Source organism: Monodon monoceros, unplaced genomic scaffold, assembly GCF_005190385.1.
Source record: "Monodon monoceros isolate NGI ecotype Baffin Bay Population unplaced genomic scaffold, NGI_Narwhal_1 Super_Scaffold_7, whole genome shotgun sequence".
Classification (NCBI taxonomy): domain Eukaryota; kingdom Metazoa; phylum Chordata; class Mammalia; order Artiodactyla; family Monodontidae; genus Monodon; species Monodon monoceros.
The window spans coordinates 13,361,255-13,377,436 of record NW_021703784.1 but is presented as its reverse complement, the minus strand read 5'-3'; the positions used below and the strand labels follow the sequence as shown (position 1 = coordinate 13,377,436).

Below are 16,182 nucleotides of genomic sequence, written 5' to 3'. Positions count from 1 at the left end.
CCTCAGAACCATCCACCTGCAGCTCCCAGCCTGGCCCCCCCCAGCCCCCCAGCCCCCCCCACTCACTTGCCCCCAGCCTGGCCCCCCCCCCGCCCTCCAGCCCCCCACACTCACTTGCCCACAGCCTTCAGCAGCACCTCCTGAACTTTGGGCACCCGAGTGGCCCCACCCACTAGGATGACCTGCTCAATCTCATCCTGCAGGGGGAGGAAGAATGGGAGATGGATGGGCCAGCACGAGTTAACCCTCCTCCTCAGCACCGACTCCTCCCTGATGTTCCCACTCCCTCCTTCCTGCCACCTCATCACCTTCTATCCCACCTGCCTCCCCGCCATGCCCTCCTCGACGACACCCTCACCAGCTTCATCTCGGCACTCTGCAGGGCCTGCTGCACGGGCCCAGGCACCCGCTCAAACAGGTCTGCACACAGCTCTTCAAACTCTGCCCGAGTCACCTTCGCCTTGAAATCCACATCGTCCATCAGGCCCTCGATCTGCGGGAGGATGAGGAGGGTCAGAGTTCTCACCCAGGTCCTGCTCTCTGAGTGAGCAGGTCAGACACCAAGGGAACAGGACTTTGGGAGGGTGGAAGGAAGCACAGGAAGAAGGGATGGGCCACACCAGGCACAAGGAGTCTAGCTCAGGGTGGCGCGATCCTCCACCCTCTGGGTGGGGAATATTTGCCCTCAAGCAGCACACGTGAGCACCTGGGCCATGTGATCGGCATTGGCACTCAGGATGGTCTTGAGTCGATTGGCCTCACGCAGCAGCTTGGCCATAGCGCGGGGGTTCTCCCGCACGTCCTTCGCTCTCTGGCCCTTGCGCTGCTCGTTGAAAATCCCGGCCAGGTGCTCACGCAGCCGGAGCTCCATCTCCAGGCCCCCCAGGGTGCGGTCAAACCTGTGCAGGAAAGGGAACAGGGAAAAGCATGAGGAACACACAGGGCTCCTTCATCTGCACAGAACCTGGCCTTCACCCACACGGCTGACACCTCACAGCGACAGGCCCATTCATTCAACTGTACCTACTGGGCATCAAACTATGTATTTGTCTCTGGAGATGCAACTGTGAGAAGAAAAAGACAAGACAAGCCCTCTGTTGTCAAAGAGTTTATAATCCAGCAACCAGATAATCATATAAATGTGAAATTTTAACCAACCTATGTGTTATAACAGAGAGACAAACAATACCACTAAACATATATATGGAAAATTTCAGCTATTTAGGGAAGTCAGGAAAAGTTCTGTGAATAAGTGACGCTTGCGCTGAAACCTGAAGGATGAGTTCAGATTAACGAGGTGAAGAGGAAAGAACATTCTAGACAGAGGGAAAAGCATGCATAAAAACTGTGAAGTGAGAAAGAGTGTGGTGTGTAAGTTCCATGGAGGGCAAGGATGGCTGGAGCTCAAAGAGCAAGAGGTTCAGGGTCAGAGCCAAGCAGGAGGAGCCCGGGAGCACACAGGCACAGCCTCATAGGCCAAGGCAAAGGTTTGAAGCCACTGTAGGGTTTTTAAAGAAACGAGATACAGTCAGGTTGGCATTTTGAAAAGAACCCTCTGGCTGAGATGCGGAGAAAAGAACTGGAGGGAGGCCACACTGGCAGCGGGGAGATCTTCGATTCTGCAGGTAAGAGGCGATGGTGGTTTGGACTAGCATAGAAGCAGTAAAGATGGGTAGGAAAGAATGGGTTCGTGAAATAAGATAACGCCAGTGATAAGTAAACTGGGAATGACGAGAACAAAAAAATAATTGAATCTGACACTCCACATATGGCCCATGGCCTTGTGGATTTCCGCAGGTTGGGACGTTCCCTGCCCTTCAATCTTCCCGAACTGTCCTCCCCCAATTTCCATCTACCCCTTGCGCTTCGGGAGAGGTACCCTATGGTGACTGATGCTTTAACCAGGAGAGCTTTCCTGCAGGGAGCAGGAAAGTGAGGCAGCTGCCCCTCTGAGAAGAAACCCCTGACCCGAGGGTATCTCAGCAAGCAGCCCTCCTCCCAGCACCCACTTACCCCACTCCCCGGATCTGCAGCTGTGGCTGCATCCCTGCGTCCTTAGTCTTCACCGTCTGGTAGGTCACGATGGTGCACACAGTGCTACCTGCGCCCATGTCATAGAACATGATATTCTGTAGAGACATCAAGGCCACTGTCACAGGAACCTTATTCAACTCCAGGGTGCCTGCCCCCCTGCCTGCAAGGGGCTGTACCAACTCTCAAGTGAAAGCCAAACAGCTCCGAAAGGGGCTGAGGGCTGTTGCCTCATTTTATCAAGGGCCAGCCACGGAAACAAGATGCAAGATGAGCCAAATGGCCTCCATCATCAGACTCGGCCACCCTGCAAGTCTGGTCAGCAGTTCCTCCCTGGCTCACCTGGGCAGTGCTGTTGATATCTTTCCGGCGGAAGACACCATAGCTGAGGGCAGTGGCAGTGTTGTCGTTGATGAGCTGCAGCACTTTGAGGCCAGCCATGCGCGCAGCCTGCAGCACAGCTCGGCGCTCAGCCTGATTGAAGAAGGCTGGCACGGTGATCACTGCATCCTTGATGGGCTGCTCTACAGGGGACAACAGAACAGAGTTCCCACCAGCTTCAGACCTTAGAGGAGGGTTTCCCAGTCTCAGCACAATTGATGTTTTGGGCCAGATAATTCTCTCTCTTTTTTTCTTGGTGGCACTGTGCGGCATGCAGGACCTTAGTTCCCCCGCCAGGGATCAAACCCGTGCCCCCTGCAGTAGAAGCATGGAGTCTTAACCACCGGACTGCCAGGGAAGTCTCTGGGCCAGATAATTCTTTGGTTTGGGGGGCTGGCCTGTGCAGTCTAGGATGTCTGGCAGCACCCCTGGCTTCTACTTGGTAGATGCCAGTAGCAGTAGCTCCCCAGTTGTGACAACCAAAAATGTCATCAGACGTTGCCAAATATTCCCTGGGAGGCAAAACTACCTCTATTTGAGTCCCTAGGGAACCTGGCTACCACTGGCCCCATCTTGGCTGCTCACCTGCAAAATCTTCAGCCAGAGAACGGGAGTAATTGAGAAGCATGCTAAGGACCTCCTCAGGTGAGAACTGCAGCTGCCTGGGGGAAGGAAGCAGTTAGAGGCAAGGAAAGCCAGGCATCGAGGCAAGGACAATGGTGAGCACATGCCAACGGGGACCCCATCAGGCCCGCTGAGCCCACCCTGCCCAGCAGGGCACTCACGGGCTGATTTGGAAGTACACAGTCTGCCTCTGTGGGTCGAAGCCCAGCTCATGCTCGGGGAAACGAGCTCTGTAAAGGGCCACGTGGGGGTTATTCTCCTGCTTCCCCAGGAGGTGCTGGAAGTATCGCAGCGTAGCCTTTGGATTCTTGATGGCCTGAGAGGAGGTAAAGGAGAAGCAGAGTATTAGGCTCCCAAGCTGGCCATCACCTACCTCCTACCTCAGAGATCGATCAGGGAACAGACTCTGGGGTCTGTTACCTCCTCTCCTCTGCCCACTGCTTCTGGGAAGGGGGCGGGCTGCTAGCTCACCATGCTTGCTGCACTGTCTCCAAAGAATCTTTCATTTTCTTTCAGGGTCACAGTCACTGGGGTTTTCCTCCGGGATTCCCTGTGGAAAAGAGACAATGGGACCAGGTGTCTATGGCAGGGTTTGTTCTCAGGAGCCTCAACACCCCACATACAATCAATCGTGCAGACACCAAAGTCTGCCGAGGGCACTACGAAGAACACACTGTGGCTTGGGGCGCAGACTCCCTTTCCCCACCCGACCCTGCGGCCGCCCTCACTTGTTCAAGACAATCTCCATGGGCACTCCAGGCTTGACAATGGCCACCTTCATTGACTCACTGCCCAGGTCCACAGACATCACTGCCAGCGTGTCTGAAGGGGAAACAGATTTGTCAATTAGCCCCTCTTCCCCCACTTCCTGAGGCCCCGCTAATCAAAGCACACTGCTTTCCATGGAGAAAGTAAGACAGCAATGGACAAAGAAAAAGGTCTGGGTCTGGCAACCTAAGAGTCCAGAGTTTCCCACCACCAGCTTCTTTCCGCCTTCCCACCATGTATCATCCAACATTCACTCATTTATATTTCTTTCGATGCCTCTGTTGGGGTACACACCACTCAGTGCCAACAGGTCTGCCAAGAGCACAGCCATCAAGGCCCAACAGGCTAGCCTCCTCGGTCTCTGCCTCCTGACGGTGGCTGCCATTGTGTCTCTGGGGGAGGAGAAAAACATCACTTGTAACTGGATGCCCTGAGTGAAGGAGGCAGAACCTCATCGAGAACAGAGAAGCTTTAAGATTCGTACCTACTCCCTCCTCACCCAGGGCAGAGCAGTCTACATCCCCTCCCCTCCCTCCCAATGAGAACCAAGCACTCAGCATCCTCAGAAGTGCCCACACAAAGGCCCAGGTGAAACAGCAGAGATCCTGGCCGCCAGCCACCACATCCCTAAATAAACGTAACAGGACAGGAGAAAGGAGACCAGGGCCTTCCGTCCACAGCATATCAGCAACTGGCGCACCCCAGCATTGTCCCTGCTGTCAGACACCTGGGGTGCGGCCAGGGATCCCCGCCCAGGACTCAACTACCTTCCTACACCTGGAGCTCCCCTGCTGGCGGGGAAAGCCGGGCCGGACCTGGACAGGAACTGAGAGACGGTGACGTTGGGGGAGGCTGGGGTGGAAGAAGGGCCTGTCTCATCGTCAGCATCCCTTCGGGTTGTCCCGCCCGCTCCCCTTCTCCATCCCATACCAGGCCCCGCTGCCTACTCAGACGCTGTGCCTGGCACGGTAAGGTTCCGCGCCGTTGGGTACCGAGTACCCCGAGTTCACCTAAGCCTCACCAGCCGAAGACGGCGCCTCTCACTCCCGGAAATGGGTTCCGGCCCACCCCTAAGACGTGGGGGCGCCCCGGGGACCAAGATGCAGGGCCAAGCGCACCGGCGTTCTTGCGGCCCTCACTCCCACTACCGACCCGCCCCCGGAGCTAGCACGCTGCCTCCTCCAGGAGGGGTGGCCGGTGCCCATCGCCATCCCCACCCTCGCTACCTCTTGCCTCCGCTCCTGTGGTCCCAGCTCTGGGACAAACGCGGCGGCCGATGGACCCACGAGGCCAGCAGCGCGCCCCTCAAACCCGCGCCCTTCACAACTCCCCTCGGTTTGCAAACTGTTACATTAGCCACCAACCTCCCGGCGGCGTCTAGCGAACCAGCCGGCCCCGGACGCGGCGTGCGCTCATTGGAGCCTCCGGCGCCCGGCCCTGCGCCGTGGGCCCGGCCCCGCCCCCAGCCGCCGCGGCGCGCGTTCCCATTGGGCCACGTCCTAGGCCCGCCCCCTCCTCTGTCTCCGGCCGCTCCCGGGGAGGCAGCGGAGGGGCCAGTCAACCAGTTGGAGGAAAACCGCCGATGCTGGCCGTGGATTGGACCACGTCACGCGGCCCAGCGTCAGTCCCGGTGCGCTCGCGGGACTTTTCCGGCCGCGGCGCTGGATGTTTGACTCCCCGGGTCGGGAGTGACCGGTCCCTAGAGCGAGTCGGCGCACGGGCGGTCTCGCGCTCGGCCCTATTCTTCTGGTCATCTGGGAGCTCCGGCCGAGAAGCAGGAAAGATCGGCATCCCCTCCGCAGCCACGCGGAAGAGGCGCTCGCTTCTTGGTCGGTATTGGCTTTGGCTGGAAATCAGAGAATGGCTGCGCTTCTGGCTCAGTCCATCTCAACCCCCCTTTGTTTCTTTGCGGAAACTAAAGCCACCAAAGGAGAGATATTCGCTGATGGGTCGGAGATAACGCTTGTGTTCGTGGCAGAAGTTGGCCTGGACTCTTTAATTTGTATGAGAAGGAATATTCCAAACTGCAAATCGCTACACACGAGAGACGCTTTTAATATTTGTGAAGCTGTAATTGGTTAAGCACAGATGCACCACCTCCTGTTTCTCCTCCATTAAAGCTTGTGCACTTTCCTTTTTCTCTGAATTAAAGAACCTCGGGCAGGTATTGGCGCTCCTCACTTTCCTCTCTGTACTTTGCAGTCCCATAGAAATATGCACGGTCCTTAGAGCACTTTCTCAGTTTTACTGAGATGAGCGCACTTTTCTTAAACGTGGTATCAGTCGCCTCTCTCACGAAATCGACGCCTGGCCTTGCTTCACAGAAGGTTCTCGTGAAGGCCCTGGCTATGACAGCCAGGGCTTGGTTAAGGAACTCTTATCTGTTCCTTTACCTACTTTTTTTTTTTTTTTTTTTTTTGCGGTACGTGGGCTTCTCACTGCTGTGACCTCTCCCGTTGCGGAGCACAGGCTCCGGATGCGCAGGCTCAGCGGCCATGGCTCACGGGCCCAGCCGCTCCGCGGCATGTGGGATCTTCCCGGACGGGGCACGAACCCGTGTCCCTTGCATCGGCAGGCGAACTCTCAACCACTGCACCACCAGGGAAGCCCTCCCTACATTTTTTATGAGGCTTAGGGAGAGTCTGGTGTGTATGCTTAGAAGATAAACCTACTGGCAGTACCAGGGAAAGGTCTATTTTCCTTCCCTTTAAGAACAGTTCAGTGTTCAGGTAGCAGAGAAATTGGTAGAAATAGAAATTTGCTTAAAACGGTTTAATTACACAAATAATACACAAATGTAATTTTTTTTTTTAAGACAACGCTGTGTAGCATGCAGGATTTTAGTTCCCCAACCAGGGGTGGAACCCGCGCCCCCTGTATTGGGAGCACAAAGTCTTAACCACTGGAGCACCATACACAAATGTAATCTTGAAAAAAGTTCCAATATTCTAGATAAAGCTAAATCCCTTTGATAATATCCACAACCTTACTCTGTCTGAGGTATCTGCTGTTATCAGATGTGTAATATTCCAGGCCTTTTCCTCTGTATTTACATATATGTGTTTTGAAACACGTAGCTGTTGTCTTTTTCTAAATGATAAAATGTTACACAATTAGATTGTTTGCAACTTGCTCTCTTTTTTTTTTTTTTGGTAACTAACAATAAATCATGGAGCATTTTCCATACCAGTACATAAAGATTCACCTTGTTTACTGCTATAGAACATTCCATAGCATGGGGGTTGTTTAGCCATACTGATGAACATAGAAGTTGTCATTTCAGTTCCACAGAGAAAGATTTTGTTTCTCAATAACTGACTCTACTTTTCACCAGCTATCCAGTAGGGTAGATTCTTTCCATCCCTTTCAGAGTATGCATTTTAACATTTATTGGCCCTCTGTCGTCTGAAAGCATTGTGCTAGGTGCTGGGAGTCCAGAGATGGGGACGACCTTGTCCTTTCCTTCAGAGAAGTCAGTCTGTTGGGAAACAAGTATGTTCATGGTTTCATGCCCTTGTTAAAAACCTGTTGAATGACTTAATTGGAAGAGTAAGAAAGTCAGTCTCCCCTACTCCTAAGTGAGCTCCCACTCCCAGAATACCCTTGGTGAGAGCACAGTTTGCTGCAGCTACGCTTCTGGACTTGGGTCTGTCCCCCTGGGATGTGCAGCAGGTGCAAGTGCTCTGGGAAGTCCCCTGTTTTGTTCTCTGACCAGAGAGGAGAATAGGATTTCACAAGGGCAAGTTGTAAAACAATGGGAAATTTTTAATGTAAAACACCTGATTTAGATGAACTAAGACAGCTGAATCCACTAGTTCTCCAGAATAACCTGTAATAACATTTGAGGACTACATCCCTTCCCCCACACTGTGTAGAAACCCAAGGGAAGAAAGTTGCCGTCTTGCAGAACATGTGCCAAACTGACAGAAGACTAAAATGAACACATCAGCCACAGCACATTCATACATTATAAACCATGCACGTTATGTTATGGGCTGAGGGCAATGTTGATTATGGCGAACATAATCCAGGAGAATTAAAAAAATTTGTTGTCACCCAGCAACCCCATTCTTAGGTGTATATCTAACAAATGTAGAGACTTTATAATAGCTTAATTCATAAGGGCCCAAAATTGAATACTACCCGAATGCCCATCAATAGTTGGGTAGATAAATAAATAGTGGTAGATTCACACAATGGAATTCTGTACAGCAATGAAAACAAATGGTCTACTATTACATTCAACAACTTAAATGAATCCCACAAACAATATTGAGTGAAAGAAGCCAGAAGCCAAAGAGCACACAGTTTATGACTTCACTTGTATAAAGTTTAAAATAGGCAAAATTAAGTTACAGTGATAAAGTTGGGATGGTGCTTACCCTTTCAGGGTAAGAAGAGGGCATAGGGCAGGCTTTTGGGGATGCTGGTTGCAGTGGCTTTGGGAAAATTCAATGGACTGTAGCATGTACACTTTTCTGTTTACATGTTATACTTCAATAAAAAATTTAAAAATTATTTTGTATGTGTCACACAAAGGACTAGAGGGCTTGATTTTACTGTAACCTTAGGCAGGAGAAGCACCAGGATAAGTTGTTTTTTTTCTATTTTTATAAAAATGTTTTGAGAATTACAAAAGAAATGTCTGGTTATTGAAGAAAACTGGAGGAACACAGGAAAAACAAAGAATAAAAACCACTCGAGATAGCCTCATTCACCAGAGGGCAGACAGCAGAAGCAGGAAGAACTACAATTCTGCAGCCTGTGGAAGGAAAACCACATTCACAGAAAGACAGACAAAATGAAAAGGCAGAGGACTTTGTACCAGATGAAGGAACAGGATAAAACTCCAGAAAAACAACTAAATGAAGTGGAGATAGGAAACCTTCCATAAAAAGAATTTAGAATAATGATGGTGAAGGTGATCCAGGACCTTGGAAAAAGAATGGAGGCAGAGACTGAGAAGATGCAAGAAATGTTTAACAAAGACCTAGAAGAATTAAAGAACAAACACCCAGAAGAATTGAAGAACAAACAAACAGAGATGAACAATACAATAACTGAAATGAAAAATACACTAGAAGGAATCAATAGCAGAAAAACTGAGGCAGAAGAATGGATAAGTGACCTGGAAGACAGAATGGTGGAATTCACTGCCATGGAACAGAATAAAGAAAAAAGAATGAAAAGAAATAAGATTGAAAAGAAATGAAGACAGCCTAAAAGACCTCTGGGACAACATTAAACGCAACAACATTCGCATTATAGGGGTCCCAGAAGGAGAAGAGAGAGAGAAAGAACCCGAGAAAATATTTGAAGAGATTATAGTCGAAAACTTTCCTAACATGGGAAAGAAAATAGCCACCCAAGTCCTGGAAGTGCAGAGAGTCCCAGGCAGGATAAACCCAAGGAGAAACATGCTGAGACACATAGTAATCAAGTTGACAAAAATTAAAGACAAAGAAAAATTATTGAAAGCAACAAGGAAAAAATGACAACATACAAGGGAACTCTCATAAGGTTAACAGCTGATTTCTTCAGCAGAAACTCTACAAGCCACAATTACATTCAACAACTTAAATGAATCATGTAGCTGTTGTCTACAAGGGACTAGCACGATATATTTAAAGTGATGAAAGGGAAGAACCTACAATCAAGGTTACTCTACCCATCAAGGATCTCATTCAGATTCAACAGAGAAAGCAAAAGCTTTACAGATAAGCAAAAGCTAAGAGAATTCATCATCGCCAAACCAGCTGTACAACAAACACTGAAGGAACTTCTCTAAGTGGGAAACAAAAGAGAAGAAAAGGACCTACAAAAACAAACCCATAACAATTAAGAAAATGGTAATAGGAACACACATATCAATAATTACCTTAAACGTGAATGGATTAAATGCTCCAACCAAAAGACACAGGCTCACTGAATGGATACAAAAACAAAACAGCATATATAAGCTGTCTACAAGAGACAGTGTCTACCTACGGACACTACAGACTGAAAGTGAGGGGATGGAAAAAGATATTCCATGCAAATGGAAATCAAAAGAAAGCTGGAGTAGCAATACTCATAGCAGATAAAATAGACTTTAAAATAAAGAATGTTACAAGAGATAAGGAAGGACACTACATAATGATCAAGGGATCAATCCAAGAAGAAGATATAACAATTATAAATATATATGCACCCAACATAGGAGCACCTCAATACATAAGGCAACTGCTAACAGCTATAAAAGAGGAAATCGACAGTAACACACTAATAGTGGGGGACTTTAACAGCTCACTTACACCAATGGACAGATCATCCAGGCAGAAAATTAATAAGGAAACACAAGCTTTAAATGACACAATAGACCAGACAGATTTAATTGATATTTATAGGACATTCGATCCTAAAACAGCAGATTACACTTTCTTCTCAAGTGCACATGGAACATTCTCCAGGATTGATCACATCTTGGGTCACAAATCAAGCCTCAGTAAATTTAAGAAAACTGAAATTGTATCAAGCATCTTTTCTGACCACAATGCTATGAGATTAGAAATCAGTTACAGGGAAAAAAACGTAAAAAACACAAACACATGGAGGCCAAACAATACGTTACTAAATAACCAAGAGATCACTGAAGAATTCAAAGAGGAAATCAAAAAATACCTAGAGACAAATGACAATGAAAACACAACAATCCAAAACCTATGGGAGGCAGCAAAAGCAGTTCTAAGAGGGTAGTTCATAGCAGTACAAACCTACCTGAAGAAACAAGAAAAATCTCAAATAAACAATCTAAACTTACACCTAAAGGAACAAGAGAAAAAAGAACAAACAAAACCCAAAGTTAGTAGAAGGAAAGAAATCATAAAGATCAAAGCAGAAGTAAATGAAATAGAAATGAAGAAAACAATAGCAAAGATCAATAAAACTAAAAGCTGGTTCTTTGAGAAGATAAACAAAATTGATAAACCATTAGCCAGACTCATCAAGAAAAAGAGGGAGAGGACTCAAATCAATAAAATTAGAAATGAAAAAGGAGAAGTTACAACAGACACCGCAGATATACAAAGCATCCTAAGAGACTACTACAAGCACCTCTATGCCAATAAAACGGACAACCTGGAAGAAATGGAAAAATTCGTAGGAAGGTATAACCTTCCAAGACTGAACCAGGAAGAAATAGAAAATATGAACAGACCAATCACAAGGAATGAAATTGAAACTGTGATTAAAAATCTTCCAACAGGGCTTCCCTGGTGGCGCAGTGGTTGAGAGTCCGCTTGCCGATGCAGGGGACACGGGTTCACGCCCCGGTCCGGGAAGACCCCACATGCCGCGGAGCGGCTGGGCCCGTGAGCCATGGCCGCTGAGCCTGTGCGTCTGGAGCCTGTGCTCCGCAACGGGAGAGACCACAACAGTGAGAGGCCCACGTACCGCAAAAAAAAAAAAAAAAAAAAATCTTCCAACAAACAAAAGTCCAGGACCAGATGGCTTCACAGGTGAATTCTATCAAACATTTAGAGAAGAGCTAACACCCATCCTTCTCAAACTCTTCCAAAAAATGGCAGAGGAAGGAACACTCCCAAACTCATTCTATGAGGCCACCATCACCCTGATACCAAAACCAGACAAAGATGTCACAAAAAAAGAAAACTACAGGCCAATATCACTGATGAACACAGAAGCAAAAATCCTCAACAAAATACTAGCAAACAGAATCCAACAACACATTAAAAGGATCATACACCATGATCAAATGGGATTTATCCCAGGGATGCAAGGATTCTTCAATATACGTAAATCAATCAATGTGATACACCATATTAACAAATTGAAGAAGAAAAACCATATGATCATCTCAACAGATGCAGAAAAAGCTTTTGACAAAATTCAACACCCATTTATGATAAAAACTCTCCAGAAAGTGGGCATAGAGAGAACCTACCTCAGTATAATAAAGGCCATATATGACAAACCCACAGCAAACATCATTCTTAATGGTGAAAAACTGAAAGCATTTCCTCTAAGATCAGGAACAAGACAAGGATGTCCACTCTCACCACCATTATTCAACACAGTTTTGGAAGTCCTAGCCACGGCAATCAGAGAAGAAAAAGAAATAAAAGGAATACAAATTGGAAAAGAAGGAGTAAAACTGTCACTGTTTGCAGATGACATGATACTATACATAGAGAATCCTAAAAATGCCACCAGAAAACTACTAGAGCTAATCAATGAATTTGGTAAAGTTGCAGGATACAAAATTAATGCACAGAAATCTCTTGCATTCTTATACACTAACAACAAAAGATCCGAAAGAGAAATTAAAGAAACAATCCCATTCACCATTTCAACAAACAAAATAAAATACCTAGGAATAAACCTACCTAAGGAGGTAAAAGACCTGTACTCAGAAAACAATAAGACACTGATGAAAGAAATCAAAGATGACACAAACAGATGGAGAGATATACCACGCTCTTGGATTGGAAGAAGCAATATTGTGAAAATGACTATACTACCCAAAGCAATCTACGATTCAATGAAATCCCTATCAAATTACCAGTGGCATTTTTTACAGAACTAGAACAAAAAATCTTAAAATTTGTATGGAGACACAAATCTACAAACAACAAATGCTGGAGAGGGTGTGGAGAAAAGGGAACCCTCTTGCACTGTTGGTGGGAATGTAAATTGATACAGCCACTATGGAGAACAGTATGGAGGTTCCTTAAAAAACTAAAAATAGAATTACCATATGGCCCAGCAATCCCACTACTGGGCATATACACAGAGAAAACCATAATTCAGAAAGACACATGACCCCAATGTTCATTGCAGCACTATTTACAATAACCAGGTCATGGAAGCAACGTAAATGCCCATCGACAGACGAATGGATAAAGAAGATGTGGTACATATATACAATGGAATATTACTCCGCCATAAAAAGGAACGAAATTGGGTCATTTGTTGAGACGTGGATGGATCTAGAGACTGTCATACAGAGTGAAGTAAGTCAGAAAGAGAAAAAAAAAACATCGCATATTAACGCATATATGTGGAACCTAGAAAAACGGTACAGATGAACCGGTTTGCAGGGCAGAAATAGAGACACAGATGTAGAGAACAAACGTACGGACACCAAGGGGGGGAAAGTGGCGGGGGGGGAGGGGGTTGTGGTGGGATGAACTGGTAGATTGGGAATGACATGTATACACTGATATGTATAAAATAGATAACTAATAAGAACCTGCTGTACAAAAAATAAATAAAACTCAAAACAAATAAAAATAAAAACCACTCACAATTCCATTTTCTAGATTAAATCACTTATAGTATTATAATGTATATCAATCGATACACACTCTTTTACCACGTTCCTATGTCATATTTTTCCTGTCCAGAATTTTCAGTGGCTATATTTATGGAATTATAGCATAGAGAAATACAATATTTAATTACCAAGGACTTCCCTGGTGGCACAGTGGTCAAGAATCCGCCTGCCAATGCAGGGTACATGGGCTCGATCCCTGGTCCGGGAAGATCCCACATGCCACGGAGCAACTAAGCCTGTGCGCCACAACTACTGAGCCTGAGCTCTCGAGGCCACGAGCCACAACTACTGAGCCTGCATGCCACAACTACTGAAGCCCACGCACCTGGAGCCCGTGCTCTGCAACAAGAGAAGCCACTGCAATGAGAAGCCCGTGCACCACAATGAAGAGTAGCCCCCACTCGCAAAAACTAGAGAAAGCCTGTGCGCAGCAACGAAGACCCAACGCAGCCAAAAATAATAAATAAATAAATAAAAATTTAAAATTACCAAAATTACTATTTGACAATTAAGATGTTCTTTGTACTGTTATAAAATTGCAATGGACACATTTATTGATAAATTTTTATGTAACTCTATGCCTTATAATCTACCTAGGATAAATTTCTAAAAGTGGAGGGCTTCCCTGGTGGCACAGTGGTTGAGAATCCGCCTGCCAATGCAGGGGACATGGGTGCGAGCCCTGGCCCAGGAAGATCCCACATGCCACGGAGCAAGAAAGCCCGTGAGCCACAACTACTGAGACTGTGCTCTAGAGCCTGCAAGCCACAACTACTGAAGCCCGCGTGCCTACAGACCGTGCTCCGCAACAAGAGAAGCCACGGCAATGAGAAGCCCGCGCAGCGCAACGAAGAGTAGCCCCTGCTCGCCGCAACTAGAGAACACAACTAGAGAAAGCCCACAGACAGCAACAAAGACCCAACGCAGCCAAAAATAAATAAATAAATTTATAAAAGTGGAAATGTGGCCTTAAATTCTGGTTTTTAGGCATTTGATACATATTGCCAAATTGCCCTCCAGAAAGGTTTACCAACATGCACTCCCCAACAGCAGTGGATGACAGCCCCTGTATCCTTACTAACATTAGAATATTAATTCATTTTTAAAGTCTTGGTGGGAATTCCCTGGTGGTCCAGCAGTTAGGACTCTGCGCTTACTAAGATCCCACAAATTGTGTGGCATGGCCAAAAGGAAAAAAAAAATAAAGTCTTGACATTATGAGTTTTTTTTTTTAACATTTATTAATTTATTTATTTTGGTTGCATTGGTTCTTAGTTGTGGTGCACGGGCTCTTCTTTGCAGCGTGCGGGCTCCATGGCATGCAGGCTCTGCAGTTGTGGCACACGGGCTCTGTAGTTGCGGCGCATAGGCTCAGCAGTTGCGGTGGCATGGGTCTTCTGTCTAGTTACAGTGCGCGGGCTCCAGAGCGCACGGGCTCAGTAGTTGTGGTGTGTGGGCTCAGTAGTTGCAGCGTGCGGGCTTAGGTGCTCTGTGGCACATGGGATCTTAGTTCCCCAACCAGGGATTGAACCCGTGTCCCCTGCATTGGGAGGCAGATTCTTAACCACTGGATCACCAGGGGAGTCCCGGCATTATGAGTTTTGATAAGATGAGGGGGCGGGGGTGATGAGGAGACAAAGGCTTAGGAACATTTCTCAGCTTGCACTGAGATGGGGATTATTATGTGTCAAGGAGAGAAAGCAAGACTTTTGGGGTTCTTGAATTCTATGACTTCATGATCACATAGAAAAATGACTCAGACTTACGAACAAATTTATGGACTTGAGTGCTCTTTAAAAAATAACTGATCAGGGCTTCCCTGGTGGCGCAGTGGTTGGGAGTCCACCTGCCGATGCAGAGGACACGGGTTCGTGCCCCGGTCCGGGAGGATCCCACGTGCCGCGGAGCGGCTGGGCCCGTGGGCCATGGCCGCTAAGCCTGTGCGTCCGGAACCTGTGCTCCGCAACGGGAGAGGCCACAACGGTGAGAGGCCCGCGTACCGCCAAAAAAAAAAAAAAAAAAAAAAAACGGATCACACAGAATACAGGGCTTTGGAGTCAGCAGACCTGGATTTGTCTGTGAACCCCACTACTTCCTACCTGTGTGATTCTAGGCAAGTTGTTTAGCTCTCCTGAGCCTCAGTTTCGACATCATTTAAAGAGGCATGCTGGTATGTGCCTCACAGGGTTGGTGTCAAAATTAAGAAGGTGGTAGGGACTTCCCTGGTGGCACAGTGGATAAGACTCCACGCTCCCAATGCAGGGGGCCCAGGTTCAATCCCTGGTCAGGGAACTAGATCCCACATGCATGCTGCAACTAAGAGTTCGTGTGCCACAACTAAGGAGCCTGTGTGCCGCAACTAAGGAGCGGGCGAGTTGCAACTAAGGAGCCCTGGAGGTGCAACTAAGGCCCGGTGCAAATAAATAAATAAATAAGAGCCTGTTTAGCGGTTCCTCTAACTTTAAAAAAAAAGAAGGTAGTAAAGTGCTTTACACAGGGCTTGTGACATCTTAAGCACCAAATATACATTAGTTAACTTTTTTATTGTTTTTGTTTTTTGTCTAGAGAAATAAAACTAAAAGATGTGCACTATTGCAGTGTTAAAAGCTAGGTTAAGTGCTTTGCCAAGTTCATGGGGAATTTCTCTTTTTGTAGGCTAGATTTTCACAATCAATAATCAGTTAATTGCTTCTTTCTCCTGTTTCATGGTAGCCTTGGAGCCCTGGACTCTCTTATACTGTAAGACCTCTGAGTTTATTTTAGGTTGACCTTCTTGTTCCTAAAGTGGAAACTGCTGCTGGCCTTTTTAGGGGCGAAAAGAAAAAAACCAGACTTTCCAGTAATCTAGAAAATGGTTTCTTCCCAGAGAGCCAGATGAGGGGGGGAAATGATAGAAAATAAAAGCTTGCAGCTAGAACAAGTAGTGTTCCTGTTTTGCTCTAGTGGAAATGACTGTTGTACATCGTGGGCTGCAGTTGGCTGAAGGGCAAAAGCAAGGGCATTGCTAGGCAATTCTTGATTCTGAGTTGTGATCTCTTTAATTT

The 16,182-nt window shown here is 47.0% G+C and overlaps 1 protein-coding gene across 6 annotated transcripts in view; it reads right to left on the bottom strand.

Moving 5' to 3' along the window:
* Positions 1–16,182, bottom strand: part of HYOU1 (hypoxia up-regulated 1) — a 26,608-nt gene that overhangs the window by 6,959 nt on the left and 3,467 nt on the right. For 3 of the 6 annotated variants that reach the window (XM_029207718.1, XM_029207717.1, XM_029207721.1), the window contains exons 2-11: positions 4,099–4,196; positions 3,765–3,858; positions 3,508–3,586; positions 3,198–3,352; positions 2,998–3,074; positions 2,374–2,555; positions 2,014–2,129; positions 707–899; positions 359–493; positions 115–197 (exon numbers count right to left, since the gene is read on the bottom strand). In XM_029207718.1, the coding sequence (XP_029063551.1) occupies positions 115–197; positions 359–493; positions 707–899; positions 2,014–2,129; positions 2,374–2,555; positions 2,998–3,074; positions 3,198–3,352; positions 3,508–3,586; positions 3,765–3,858; positions 4,099–4,196 (1,212 nt within the window). Of the gene's footprint in view, positions 1–114; positions 198–358; positions 494–706; positions 900–2,013; positions 2,130–2,373; positions 2,556–2,997; positions 3,075–3,197; positions 3,353–3,507; positions 3,587–3,764; positions 3,859–4,098; positions 4,197–4,825; positions 4,937–5,030; positions 5,141–5,168; positions 5,231–16,182 lie in introns of those variants that run through there. The other 3 variants (XM_029207719.1, XM_029207723.1, XM_029207720.1) reach the window with 3 other exon arrangements.